Genomic DNA, 15,160 nt, shown 5'->3' on the forward strand with positions numbered 1-15,160 from the left:
ATTATATCTAAAATTACAGAATTATTTTGTGATATTATAAACTATTTGAATTAATTTTTATTATTCCCAAATATTATTGGTAATTTTTCCATCATACTGCGGAAGCACTTAGACCATCTCCAGTAGGGAACTCATCCCAGTTCCTGTTTATGGCCCACCTGTCATAAAAAATAACTCCACATCAGCTTTTGCGTCATAAACAGTAAATAGGAACTCACAACATCTCTCTCTTCTCCATTAGGAGGAACTAACTTTAGTCCTTATTGTGGTCCCACTTAATTAATTAATTAAAATACTTGAAATTAATTTAATTAATTTTTTTGAATAATGTAATTTAAATTTATAAATTTATAAATAATTAACTATTAAAAGATATTAATATTAAATAAATTCATATATAATAATAATACACAATATATAATTCGGGGTTACAATATTTGTAAAATTACTTAATACAAAGAAAAACATAATTAAGCTTTATAGTTGACGACAAGCATTGTGAAATTGCCATATGTGTTCAATCAAGTCTATATATTGATATCAAAAAATTAATAGTAAAATATAAAAGTAATTGTTCATAAAAATTTTGGTAAAATCATAATTTAATAATTAAAAAATTATTGAAGGATAGATATCTTAGAAAAAAAATAATTTAATTATTAATTTTTTTAAAAGTATTTTAATAAAAATACAATTCAATCAATAAAAAATAATTTATTAAAAGGTATTTTAGTAAATAAAATTTAATGATAAAAAATAAAACTTTTGTTAATGGATTTTTTTCAAAAAATAATTTATTTTTTCCTAAAAAATGGATAAAGTTAACACAAAAAGTTTAAAATGGATTAAAGATGAGGTTTTTTAAAAGTTAGAAGGGAGGAAAATGTACATTGTGAAGTGGAATTTTCCCAATTACTTAATACAAAGAAAAACATAATTAAGCTCTATAGTTGACGACAAGCATTGTGAAATTGCCATATGTGTTCAATCAAGTCCTCTTTCAATTGTCTATGCTGTTGCCTATTTCGAAGTTGGGTATTTCTTTGGAGAAATTGATGGTATGGTGCGAAATCTTCTTCTCCCAGCTGAGGTTGTGATAAGCCATTTTCGACATCATCATACTCTAAGCCTTGAGCAAAATTTCATGCATAAGTGTCTCTTTCATCCTCAACAATCATATTATGCAATATAATACAAGCTCTCATTATGTTGGCAAGCTTCTTCTTTTCCCAAAAACGAGCTGGACCACGTATAATTGCAAAGCGTGCTTGCAACACTCCGAATGCTCGCTCCACATCTTTTCTTTGCCCTTCTTGGTATTGTGCAAATAACTTGCGTTTCTCCCCTTGTGGCTTTGAGATTGATTTGACAAATGTGGCCCATTCAAGATAAATACCATCTGCTAAATAGTATCCCATAGTATAATTATTACCATTAATAGTGAAATTTACCTCCAAAGCACGGTCATTTAGAATATCATCGAATACTGGAGAACGATCTAACACGTTGATATCGTTATTTGAACCAGAAACTCCAAAGAACGCATGCCTTATCCAAAGGTCTGAAGATGTTACAACCTCAAGTACTATGGTTGCAACCCCACGATAACCACTCATGTACATACCTTTCCACGCCTTTGGACAATTTTTCCATTGCCAATGCATGCAGTCAATGCTACCCAACATGCCAGGGAAGCCACGACCCTCCGCCATTTGTAGCAGGCGTTGTACGTCATTTGGTTTGGGTTTTCGCAAGTATTCATCCTCGAACACCGAAATGACACCTTCAACAAATTTTTCCAAGCATTCAATTGTAGTGCTCTCGCCTATGCGCACATAATCATCAACAGCATCAGCTCCTACGCCATATGCTAACATTCGTATCGCAGCGGTACATTTCTGGAGTGGTGACAAGCCTCTTCTTCCAGTTGCATCAACCATCTGTTGGAAATACGGATAGACGTTTGAGAGAGCATCTACTATCCGAAGGAACACCTGTCTTCTCATTCGAAATCTCCATCGGAAAATGTCAGCATTATACACCGGTTCATCTGCAAAGTAATCTTGATAAAGGCGATCATGTCCTGCTTCTCGATCTCTGTTGATCCATCTACGAGTAATTGGGATAGAGCTTCTATCAATATCTTCTTCTTCTGAATCTTGGAGTAAACACTCATCGATCCAATTATCTATGACTGTGTTATCTTGCTGTCTTCTTTTTCCATACAAAGCCTCATTAAACATATCATCAAAATTTCTAGCCATATTTAGAAATGTAATTTTTAGTTCTCTTTCAAGGTGAGAAACAAGAGTTGAAGTGGAGTTGCAGAGTCATTGATAGTTGATATTTATAAGTGTGTCTGCAATAAGTACCCTAACGGCTAGTTAACGGCTAGTTTTGCAACGGCTAGTTAACGGCTAGTTAATGGCTAGTTTTGCAACGGCTAGTTAACGGCTAGTTTTGCAACGACTAGTTTTGCAATGGCTAGTTAACGGCTAGTTTTGCAACGGCTAGTTTTGCAACGGTCACTTTCATGAACAATAAGGGCACAATAATATTGACTAATTTAAAAACTTACATCAGAAATAAATAAAACAAACTACATCATAAACTAGTAATACGCAATAAAAATAAGAACATACTACATAACTCTACGAATACAAGAAACCATTAAGTAAACCACTTGGCGATTATTTTCTCACATGCAATCTCATGAAGAGCTCGTCGTTTTTCACTTATTGTAGACGTGTCAGCATTAAGTATTTGCATATCCATCTCCCTTTCCCTTTCCTTGGCCATCCTTTCCATTTCTCTTTCTTTTGCTTTTATCTCCATTTCTTTAATATACCTATGAGTTTGTAATTCTTTTTCTTTCATTGCTGCTTGAGCTTGTAATTCTTGTTCTTTCATTGCCGCTTGAATTTGTAACTCTTTCTCTTTGATTGCCATAATCTTTGCTCTATGTTCCTTCTCCTCTTCTCTTTCTTTTTTCCTATCCATTAATTACTTTTCTCTAACATTCTTAATATCTTCCATGAGAGATAATTTTTTGACAACCGATGATTTTCTTTCGCTAAAATCTTCAGACATCTGTGCTTTTCCCTTACCTTTTCGCTTGCTCTTCTTTGATCCTTGTGGGCGAACGGGAGAGTCCACACCGGGTTCGTCAGCCAACGGTGTTTCTGGGTTTGATGAGGATGAGTATGCTCCAGTTGCACTAACCTTGGTTCTCTTTGAGCCGCCACTCTGTGTAGGTAGTTGGCTTCTCCATTTTCGCTCCAACCAAAGCTTGTTCCAATGTCTCTCAAATGTGAATTTTTGACCATAATTTGTGGAATAAAGTTTATAAGCCAACTCCTTTATATCATCAGCGTTCGAACCACTCCTTATGTTTCGACTAGCTTGATCGTAACAACTAGCAAATTGTGCAACAGCCTTGTTGATCTTATACCATCGTTTCTTACATGCAACTACCCCCCTTGTCATGTCGGAGCAAAATTCTACACAATAGCTATGAATTCGACTCCAAAATGTTTTTCCCTTTTGATCGGTACCAACTATAGGGTCAGTTGAAACATTTAACCATGCACTGATCAGCATCTCATCCTCTTTCCAATGCCAGTGTTGAATACTATCTTGCCTCCGATCTTCAATATCATCATCATTAAGGTCGATAGCATCTAATCCACGAGAGTTGGCAAAATCTGAATATTGCAAATTTGGACTATATTGTATAGGAGTCTGAGATGATGGGTTAGAAGAGCCACCAACACCAGATGAGTTATGTCTTGATGCACTAAATTGAGTTGGAAACGGTAAGGAAGTTGGAGTAACATTTTCGATAGAAAGGTTAAATATGGATGAAAATGGTAAATGGGGTGCTTGTGAATTTTGATTTTGTAGTTGGAATATAGGAAATTGATTATTATAAGGAGTTTGAAAATTGAAATTAGAGAGGTTTTGTGGATTTAGATTTTGAAATGTATTTGGTAGTATGAAATTTTGATTTGGAACTTGAGATTTTGAGGTTTGAGATTGTTGGGTATTTGGAATTTGAGGAAAGTTTTGTAAGTAATTGAAGAAAGAGTTGAGTTGGTTTGGATCCATTTTTTCGAACAAAAAATAATAGTAGAAGAATTTTGATTTTGTAAACTTGGAAGAAGATGAAGAAGAGTAGTAGAGAGTGTGAGAATACAAGTGTATCTAAGTGGTATATATAGAGTAACAAAATATTAATTTATTAATAATAACGGTAACATAGTAACGACTAGTTTCTAACGGCTATTTTTACAACGGCTAGTTTTATAACGGCTAAATTAATTATTTTTTATTTTAATTGGCAAGTGGCAATTGTTTATTGCTTAATGGAAGTCCCCATTCAGAGGGACTCCCTCGCTTTGAATGGCGTGAAGGAACTCAATGAGTTCCTCTCCAATGCCCCATTTCTCTTTTCTCTCTGACATGCACAGTAAAAGGGTTCCATTTATTTGCTCGTTGGAGATGCTCTTACATCATGGATATATATCACTCTTACTAAAGCACACCGCATTAGAAAAGTAGATTCTCTTATACAGATACACAAAGAGATATGTATTGAAATAGCATAGAAAATTTTTTACGTGGGCTTTACTGATGCATTGGTATGATAAGTACTGTTAGGTAGCTAATTAAAAAGTTGTTATGTATAATATTGTGTAAAGACAAAAAAACCATCAAAGAAAACTTATTTAACGAGGTAAAGCTGGTGGTGGCTCTTGGCTAATAGGTTTTGTTTGTATGGCCTTTTTTTTTCTAGACTAACTTACTTCTTTTAATTAATAGTTGAGAATTTTTAGCCCAAACTGTATGATGGGTTTGAAAAAGAAAAAAATATGTGAAATAAAAAAGTTATAACTAATCAGATTTGTAATTAACCAAAAAAAAGAGTAATCAGATGTGTACTGTATTGGGTATATGATATTTTCCACCATCATGGAAGATTGGAATGTTAGGAAAGTGTGAGGAAGAAGAAGGTGTAATTTTGGTGCCCCTAGGATGTTCGATAAAGGAACGCAATGTTGAGAAGCGTAATGCTATGCTGAGTTTTGGCATCTTCCCAAGGAAAAGAGTCTATTTGAAGATATTCCAGCAGTTGACTCCTCTCCCCGGCGACCTTCTTTCCGGTTGCTCACTCCTTGCATCGTCGTCTCCCTCCAATATTGAAGCAGCAAGGTTCGCATCTGGTAAGGCCTTGGATTCATTCAAGGAGTGCCGTAGGCTTATGTGCATCGGGATTGGGGATGGTAAGTTCCAATAGGAGGGAGTGTAGTTGCTGTTAGTGTTTTCTTTTTAAATCGTATTTATCTTTTGGGTGTGATTCCGGGTCGGATCGGTCTTCGGCGACCCTGCCAAATGCCTTAATAATAATAAAAAAATGTGTTTTCCAAAGAATATGATTGTTAGAGTAATAGTAGATTAGCTTACAAAGAGGAGGGAGGGGGTTTACCGACATGGTGGCTTTTGGGGTCTTCTATTTCTGTGTTTGTGTCCTTTGAATGGGTTCATCGAGTGGATGTAGTCAGGTATTGAACGGTTCCTGGCGTGGCGGGTGCAGTGCTGGGCAGACGAAGTTAGTGGGATAATACTCAGTGCGACTAAGTGCATTGCATTTAAAGCAATAGGTGAGTTTCACTTTAAAATCTGTAAAGTAGATGTTGTTAGCCTGGTGAAATGAGAGAAAAAGTGAACGGCACATTAAGTACACCCAATTGTGTTAATTGTTGTAATGATTCTAATTTATTAAGAGAGGATGGGGTCTTGCAGTGGTGTTGTAGAGGAAACGTGCCAGTGGAATGTGAGGAGTAAAAATGATTGGGTTCAACGCAGCAGTGTAGGTTTAGATGAGCAGGTACGTTCTTATTAGTATTTGAAAGTACGCTTTAATCTATGAATGTGACATGGTTGGTGATATATACTGTGGTTTAAATGTTAGCCTTGAAGGAAAAAATGGGTCAACAACTTTGTAGTAAGATTTATGAGAATGTTTGTGGGAGGAAAAATTAGTAAAAATATGCCTTTTAACACAATGTGTTGTTATAGTTGTCAATTTAGATGGTAATATTAGTTCTGACGATGCAGCAGCTGTGTGAGATGCATTTTTTGAAAATTTGATGTGTATAGTAAATCAGGGTTGGGAGCAGTATTGTTAAAGAATCAAATCAGTTGTTATTGGCAGGTTTAACATTAAATTTTGACGTGTTTGTAACATTTAGTGAATGTGGTTAGTCTTTTCAGGTGTTGTGAACCATACGAGTGCAATGAATTTAATCTTTTGTGATATGCATTGTTTTTTTTTTGCTTGAATAAGGGGTATTTATGGTTCAGTTTTTTCACAAACGGAACTGAAATTGCGTAAACCATGTTGAATGGTTTAGAAACTGAACTAAACTGCTTTTTCACATAGGAATTGGTTTTAAATCAGTTTATCATGTAGTGCATAGTTTAAACCAGTTCATAAAAATAAAACCTATCTTAACTTATTAAAGTAGTATAAACTGGTTTATATGCTACACCTATTTTTTAACATACCCAAAATTAATTTTAACATTTTTCTCATTTTTCGTCCACCTCTCTGTCGCCCATTTTCTTGTTGTCCACCTCTGTCCTCCCTCTATCCCTCTTTTGACCTCTCTTCTTTGTCTCTCTATCATCATTTATGTTTTCTTTAATACAAGTTAAATAAGTTCTTTCAGTGTAATAATTCGATAATAGATTTTAACTCTACAATTTTAAATGTTGCTAGCTAATTAATAATAGAAATAATAAATTTAGTTACGACTAGTATGTCTCAATGTATATGAACTACTAAAAGGATAAACAAAAATTTAAAGTCAGTCTAAATTTTTATTTTTAAGTCTTTTGATGAAGCATATTATATATAGAGACGGTATTTTAGAAAGATTTAATGGGTATTCATTAATTACAAAGATTCAATAAGTACTTATTAATTAAATCTTTTAACTACTATTCGTTAATGAGTACTCATAAATTAAAAAGATTTACTGGAATTTTCTTTTATCCTTTAGTAGTTTACATATATTGAGGAACACTAAAAGGTAATTTTCTTCTAACATAATGTGTTGTTATAGTTGTCAATTTAAATGGTAATATTAGTTTCTAATGATGCAGTAACTGTGTGAGATGCATTTCTTGAAAATTGTATTGAAAATTTTATGTGTATAGTAAATCAAGGTTGGGAGCATTGTTGTTAATGAATCGAATCAACTGTTATTGGCAGGTTTAACATAAAATTTTGGCTTCAAGTGTTTCTAACATTTGGTGAATGTGGTTAGTCTTTTCTGGTGTTGTGAATCATAGCAATGTAATGAATTTAATCTTTTGTGATTTGTGTTGTTTTATATTTGGCCTGAATAAGGGGTGTTCATAGTTCTGTTTTTTCATAAACTAATGCACATACCATGTTAAATGGTTTAGAAATTGAACTACACTGCTTGTTCACATAGAAATTAGTTTTAAATCAGTTTATCATGTAGTGCAACAGTTTAAACTAGTTCATAAAACTAAAACCATTAAAGTAGTCTAAACTGGTTTATTTGCTACAACTATTTTTTAACATACCCAAAATTAATTCTAGACTTTCTCCCATTTCTGGTCCACCTCTTTGTTGCCCCCTTTCTCTCTCTCTCCACCTTTCTCTTGACCTCTCTTCTTTGTCTTTTCTATCATCATTTATATTTTCTTGAATATAAGTTAAATAAGTTTTTTTAGTAGAATAATTCGATAATAGATTTTAACTCCACACTTTTAGATGTTGCTAGGTAATTAATAATAAAAAAATAATAAAGAGTACTAATTAGTTACAAAGATTCAATGAGTACTCATTAATTAAATCTTTTATCTAATATCGTTAATGAGTACCCATAAATTAAAAAGATTTATTAGAATTTTCTTTTATCCTTTAGTAGTTTACATATATTGAGGAATACTTATATTTTTTTATCATTATAAGTCCCATTCTATTGAACATCCAATGTTTCAGGCTAAGTCAAATTAGACAAATTTGATTAATGGAATTGGCTGAACGTTATAGTAAATGGAATGAATTAGCAATGATCTATTTTGGCTTATCAAAGCCGTAAAACGAAGCAATTAGCTTCGAATTATATCACCGTACACTTTATTGGTAAATCGAATTAAGTTACTTAGATTTATCAATGCATCATAGAATGGTTGTAAATCAAATTTGTTTGCTTCGATTTACATAGTTATAAACCAAAACGAGACAGGCATGTAAGCTTTTTATATGTAGAACATTGATGTAATATTGGAAGCAATTTATGTTGTTTGTGTGAATTATCCTTGCATATATATTAAAAACTATTAAGACCTGAGACATGAAATTAAAGCACAGACTATGGCACCTGTATATCACGTCATAATCATTTTACGCTACCAACAATCGGAAAAATGTTTAGTTTTGATATTACTGTAGTGAAATTAGATACCAATTTTGTTGGGTTTAAACCGAATTGAACCATAAAAACTAGTTTTTAACAAACTGGTTTTTATTCAAAAAATATAGTTTTAGTTTGCCGATTTTGTTTAAAAATTTTGGTTTATTTAAAGTAGTTTTTGTTCAGTTTTGTTAAACTGGTTTTCTTGACCACCCGTGGCCCCGATGATGAATAATGGATTTCATTAATTATACAGGAAGCATTATATGACATGGGAATTGAAGCGGAGGAATACTTTGGTGACTATGAAAGTAAGGAGACGGGCGTAACGATGGGTTCGATTCGGATGAAGGAGTGGGGCCAGATGATGTACTTCAAATGGAATTTAACACTCCAGATGAAGCCAGATCCTTTTATAATAACTAGAGCCGATTAAAGGGTTTTCTACGAGGCAAGGGAGGAAGGTAACAAATAGTGCAGGGGATGATATTGTGCGATACACAATTGTGTGCAATAGGCAAGGGTATTGGAAAAAGAAATGGCTAGAGATGGCTAATCAAAAACGGGAGCACAAGATTGTGACTCGTTGTGGTTGCCTTGCCGAGATGAGGATAAAGAGAAATGATGGGAGTGGCAAATGGTACGTGTCTCGGTTTGTGGATGAGCATATTCATGAACTCGCATCTGGCAAGTTCGTTGATTACTTGAGGTCACACAGGCGGATATCTGAAGTAGAGATTGCACAAATGACTAGCTTGATGGAGGTTGGTATCAACATTCCTAAAATATATGAATCCTTCGCGGCACAGGTTGGGGGTTTTAACCTTGTGACATTCACAAAGCAAGACATGTATAATGAGGTGAGGCAACAAAGAGGAATGCAAAATGGAGAGGTAAGCGCTGCAATTCGATACTTGGAAGGTGTTTCCCGTGTAGACAACAGAATGTTTTGGAGGTACAAGGTTGGGTCTGAAAACAATCTTTGTGACCTATTTTGGAGTGATGGGCGCAGTCATTTTGACTATGCAATATTTGGAGATGTTCTTGCCTTCGATGCTAATTACGGCCGAAACAAGTACAATTTGCCTGTTGTTGTGTTCTCGGGAGTTAACCACCACAACCAAACATGTGTCTTTGGATGTGCAATGGTCTGTGCGAAACGCAAGAGTCCTACATCTGGGTTATGCAACAGTTTTTGGAATGCATGGAAAGAAAGGCCCCTAAGGCAGTCATCACAGATGGAGATACCTCGATGCGAAATGTTATACGTCATGTATTTCTTGAAACCCATCACAGGCTATGTGCTTGGCATTTGCTTCGTAATGCGACCTCCAATATATGTGACTCATGATTCACCTAGCTATTTAGACACTGCATGCTTGCGGACATAGAAGTTGACGAGTTCGAGGCGCAATGGGAGGCAATGCTGGATGAGTGTGGGGTTCGTGAAGTCGAATGGGTGAAGGATTTGTACCGCAAAAAAACCGTATGAGTGACAACATACATCAGAGGCCGATTTTTTGCAAGCATAAAGACAACGTCCCGTTGTAAATCTCTACATGCCAAGTTGGGCAGGTTTGTGAAGAGTAGATACGGAGTCTTTGAATTTGTCACGAACTTCCAAAGATGCATTAATTTCTTGTGAGACAATGAGGACGAGCTTGAATTTCGTTCATGGTATGGAACTCTAGTGTTGCAAACTAAATTTGTTGAGCTTGAAAAGGATGGGTGGACAAAGTATACACGGGAGATATTTTGGAGATTTTGTGAAACTCTTAAAAGGTGCGTTCGAATTCACATATGCGGATGCAAAGAAAATGTTGAGGGTGAAGTATATGTTGTTCAAAAATATCACAGGCCGAAAAAGAAGTGGGAGGTTTCGAGGCAAAATGTGGGTAATAAATTCAGTTGCACCTGCCTGAGAATGGAATCATTCGGACTGCCTTGTGTCCACATACTAGCTGTGTTGGTGCGCTTGGATTATACTATCATTCCCAATATGCTTGTGCTCCGCAGATGGTCGAAGACAGCAAAGTTGCACTATGGCTTAAATTGCACTGGAAATGAAACACAGGAGCAAACAACAACATATAGGTCCCGGTTGGGAGCTTTTGCTCACCTATGCACAGACTAGGCCGGGTTATATGCATGAGCGATGAGGACTTCAAGTACTACTCACATAAGGTACTAACTGACATAATATGCCTGGAAATTAAGAATGGCTTTAGGCCCCCGAAATACGTTAGAGTAACGGCGGAGGAACAACGAGTGAAGGACCCCATCAGCGTGAGAACAAAGGATACCGGTCGACTCAGCCAGGCATCCGCATCGACCGGGAAAAAATGGCACAAGTGCAGCAACTGTGGCCAACTCGGTCATCGAAGGACCCGTTGTCCAAATCGTGCAGGTCAGGAGGGTGGCCAACCGTGTGTGGGCGTGAATAAGAGATTTCGAGGCACAGAAGTAAAGATGATTAGGTTTTTGTTTCTTTTCTGATGCATGGGACCGTTCTTTGATGTAGCATATTACATTTAATTCCATGAATACTTGGTCCACGTCCTCGGTTAAAAGGTGACTAAATGTTTTTCATGCAGGTGGTGCAAGAAGATGCTCCTTCCAACAACCTGGAGGCTGTGTCACTTGGTGACCTTTGATATGCTCCGGAGTGACACATGTTCATTTTAGTGGTACTAGTATATTAGGGGGAATGTTGTCGCTTCTTGTGGCTCCAGTTACCGTTGACTAGTTGTAGTAAGTTTGTTATATAGCACTTGATGTTGAAAACCTTTAAATATGGGTGTTGCTCAGTTGCATATTACTAGTGCATATAGTTAAGTATCTGTGAATTCGGTCACAAATATTTCAGATCCGTGAAGTTGGCATTTATTTACTTTTATTCTTTACATTTTACACGTTACATGATGTTTTGCTTGTCATCACATTTTTTATGAGTAAGATCAGAAACTAAAGAAGTATCTCAGAGGAGTAGCTGCTTCTTTTGAGGTATATAGTATTATGATGGTAGTTAGACAAGATGATAGTTGCAATTTTCATTCTCACCTTTCCACTTATCATGACACCAAGCCTTCTAGAGTCAAGTAACCCGTCATTCAGCAGCCAGTAAAGGCACCACATAGCAGAATTGTTGCTGGTTTTCACAGAAATGACTTGTTAAAATCCTGAATTAGCAAACTAAATACTGGTTTGGCAATAATAGTTGCACATGACATAGACTATCACTAAATAAATCATTAATGCACCTGTTTGGTAGGTTGGGAACTCCTTTGGGATAATTAATGGGTCCCTAAATTGTAGGATCAGGAGAGATCTTTGTGAAACTGCTAAGATTATGCTCTTGCTTGAAAATTTGTGACAAAGTTATCATCTGCATGAAACATGTTATCACGGTTAGTTGCTTGGCAAAGTAGTTACACACCACATGGAAGTCATGAAGTCATTAGAAAACTATGAGAAAGGCCAAGGAACTTATGATTGTACGCATGTTGCGCTCTCTATGTTCCATGGTTTCTTCAGTCTTGGTGATATCAAGAGCGTAAACCTTGCCTTGTTTGACGTGGACTACCATAATATACAATGAATGACTGGGTTCAGATACGGGAATAATAACCTGCCATAATCACAAAATAAGGTTTTCCTACATCCACCTACCACCCTAACATTACAGAATCCGAATTTAAAAGCAAAGATCTTTAAGTTATACCTTCTTCAGTTTAGTTGTGGCAGGCATCCACAACACAGGTATTTTTTGACTATCATGTCGATGGGCCTCAGCTGAAGCACATCAACAGCGAAGGGATTTGGGAGGAACCAAAAAAGAATGTGAGTTTCTCTTGATGCTCTTAGAGAAGCAAACAGGACAACAATGTTCACAATTTGCCATTTCCAATATGAGGAACCCATTTACCAACAACTACATGCTAGTCATCACCGACAAAGTACGTATATCAGCAGATCATTTATGTTTAGTTGGAGTCACTTACATCATAGTGGGGAACAAATTTTGGGATCAAAGAGTGGAACATGCCCCTGGCGACCTCCAACTCATAAAATTTGATGACTACCTCACTATGAAAATAAAATAAAATTAATTAAGATATTCAGCACCGGTTTGGCTATATAGACAGGCAATCAGGAGACAAAAATAATATCAAATTAAGGAAGGACTTACTTAAGGTTTTCTACCTTGCCGTAAACATACGCAGCGATACGGAACTGTCGTAGGTTAGATCCATATCCACAGTTGGGTCAAAAACCATCTCATAGCTCTGTAATCAATAGAAAAATTGCATAGTATGCAGACCCTACTTACACCTAAATTAATAAGGTTTGCACAATTTTCCTTTGTTACCATGGGTATGAGAAAGATAGGGGAGTCAAGCCGTGAGATCAGTCCAGGACGCCTGACGGCGCTCCCACCCTGCCTCGGCAAAGTTATCGACTTTCCCGCCAACTCTAGTTGGATCTCGTTTGTATTATCAACCGTAGATATCGGAGGTTTGGGATGGTTTGAGATGGGACCTGCTTGCTCCACCTTAGGTATCTTGGGTGGAGGCATCGGTGTAGCTGAATGCAATAATACCTCACACACGACACTTGTGCAGTCAAGTTGTTGAAAACCAGGAGGTCATTAAAGGCCTGCAAGATCTGGGAACAAATTAGCTTAAATCAAATGTTAGAGATGTTGTATCAAAAAGTTGGTGACACAACTGTAACACATGAAAAAATTTTGGGAGTTATATTTGTACACCTTATCACTTGACTGTTGATCGGGACAGCGGCGCATAGTGTACCCGCCAAGGCTCAGCTTAGGTGTGCCAGTTTCCCAATGCATCATAGACCCGGTTTGCAGTCCCATCTGCCGCCCGCCAATAACTGGAGGTGGGGTAGATAGGTTCTCGTTGATGACAATGTCATCATCGTAACCAGGGGAGTTGGGGATTATGACATCGCACAGGTACTCGGAATTGCGTTCTATAATACCCTTCCCTTTGTTGGCTGCATTGATCAGGTGGGTGTAGGTGTGGATCTTCTGATCCCTTTGACATCTTGTTGTGGTAGTGGTTCCCGTGTCTGGGCCGGCATGTTGTAACCCAACACTGTGATTGTTTTCCGCAAATGTTGTCACGGTGGTGATTTCTGTAGTAACGATCAAGGGGGTCACACCGCTTGAGTTTCGGACCTTGAGCAAACGCTGAAGTTCAACCAGGTTTGCTTCCAGAGTAACTGATCTAGCATCGATCCTCTGCATACAAAAAGAAAAAACTAAAACTTTTCTGAATGGGTTCCACCAACTATTAAAGCTACAAGGCCACAAAACAAGACATATTTAATTGAGATTGAGCATCTTCGCAAACGACAAATATACTTGATGAAGACTTTCTTTGGTTGCCTTTGATAAAAAAATTTGGTTATGCTTAAGAGGGCCTTTCAAGGTCAGACTCCCACATCATGTACACTACATGTGTCGGACCACAGTGTTGACCAAAATATATGCTAACATTTATAACTTTTGTGCCACCCCCATGTACACTTCATGCATAATTATTGTTTATATTTTGTTTCACCAAAACCCCCTCGACTTTACTAAAACAAGTGATGAAATAATGGTGTCAGGCACGAACCTCAACTACATCAAGGATGCTTCGGAGAACGTCAGAGATGATGTCGGCTCAGCCCTGTTGACCCTAAATTGTCGTCGTAACTCCCTCAAGTTGCTGATGTGTTAAACCAATCACACACAAAAGGTCTTAGGTCCATTATCCAAACAACATCTTCTACAAAAACAACAAATCAACACGAGTTTCCAAGGGTTTCGGATACTTACCGCGTCAACTGGCAACTTTGGGTTGACGTTGATGTTTCCAACGTTGGTGGCTAATTGTGCCTTGGTAGGGCACTGAGTAGAGAGAACCCGCCTACAGAGAACAAAGAGAAGGTTAATTCAGAGTTAACAATCGCATATAACTGGGAGTGGAAGTGCAAAATAAGTATCCCTATTTCATTAGAGAACGTACCCATTTCCTTCTTTCGATAGTTGAGAATCATTCGGCACAACTTGTTCATCCCCATGGCTAACGACATAGTTAGGAACACAGCAGCGGGGGTTTGAAAATATGGAGTGAGGAGATGATATGGAGTTGGATGAACATGGAGGTGTAATGAGGGATCCCTATATAAGCAAGTTTTCCTTTGTGTACCTTAGCTTTTTCTTCTCCAGACAAGACGTGTGATGAGTGGATAATTTGTACGCTTTTTGGCATTGTTTTTAGTATGTTTTTAGTATGATCTAGTTAGTTTTTAGTATATTTTTATTAGTTTTTAGTTAAAATTCACTTTTCTGGACTTTACTATGAGTTTGTGTGTTTTTCTGTGATTTCAGATATTTTCTGGCTGAAATTGAGGGACCTGAGCAAAAATCTGATTCAGAGACTAAAAAGGACTGCAGATGCTGTTGGATTCTGACCTCCCTGCACTCGAAGCGGATTTTCTGGAGCTACAGAAGCCCAATTGGCGCGCTCTCAACGGCGTTGGAAAGTAGACATCCTGGGCTTTCCAGCAATATATGATAGTCCATACTTTGCCCAAGATTTGATGGCCCAAACCGGCGTTCAAAGTCACCCTCAGAAATCCCAGCGTTAAACGCTGGAACTGGCACCAAAATGGGAGTTAAACGCCCAAACTGGCAC

At 37.0% G+C, this 15,160-nt stretch overlaps 2 protein-coding genes and 1 pseudogene across 2 annotated transcripts; 1 reads left to right on the forward strand and 2 right to left on the reverse strand.

Moving 5' to 3' along the window:
- Window positions 1-944: 944 nt before the first annotated feature.
- Window positions 945-2,264, reverse strand: LOC107478813 (uncharacterized; annotated as a pseudogene).
- Window positions 2,265-3,003: 739 nt separating this feature from the next.
- Window positions 3,004-3,836, reverse strand: LOC107478814 (glutathione S-transferase T3-like). Its single transcript, XM_016098950.1, has 2 exons — window positions 3,815-3,836; window positions 3,004-3,704 (listed from the first exon to the last, which is right to left on the reverse strand). Exons 1-2 carry the CDS (start codon window positions 3,834-3,836, stop codon window positions 3,004-3,006), a joined length of 723 nt encoding a protein of 240 aa, XP_015954436.1.
- Window positions 3,837-9,001: 5,165 nt separating this feature from the next.
- LOC107478815 (protein FAR1-RELATED SEQUENCE 5-like) lies at window positions 9,002-10,587 on the forward strand. The gene is made up of 3 exons (XM_016098951.1): window positions 9,002-9,772; window positions 9,814-9,939; window positions 10,177-10,587. Exons 1-3 carry the CDS (start codon window positions 9,002-9,004, stop codon window positions 10,585-10,587), a joined length of 1,308 nt encoding a protein of 435 aa, XP_015954437.1.
- Window positions 10,588-15,160: the final 4,573 nt, after the last annotated feature.

Source organism: Arachis duranensis, chromosome 3 (assembly GCF_000817695.3).
Source record: "Arachis duranensis cultivar V14167 chromosome 3, aradu.V14167.gnm2.J7QH, whole genome shotgun sequence".
In the NCBI taxonomy this organism is placed as follows: Eukaryota; Viridiplantae; Streptophyta; class Magnoliopsida; order Fabales; family Fabaceae; genus Arachis; species Arachis duranensis.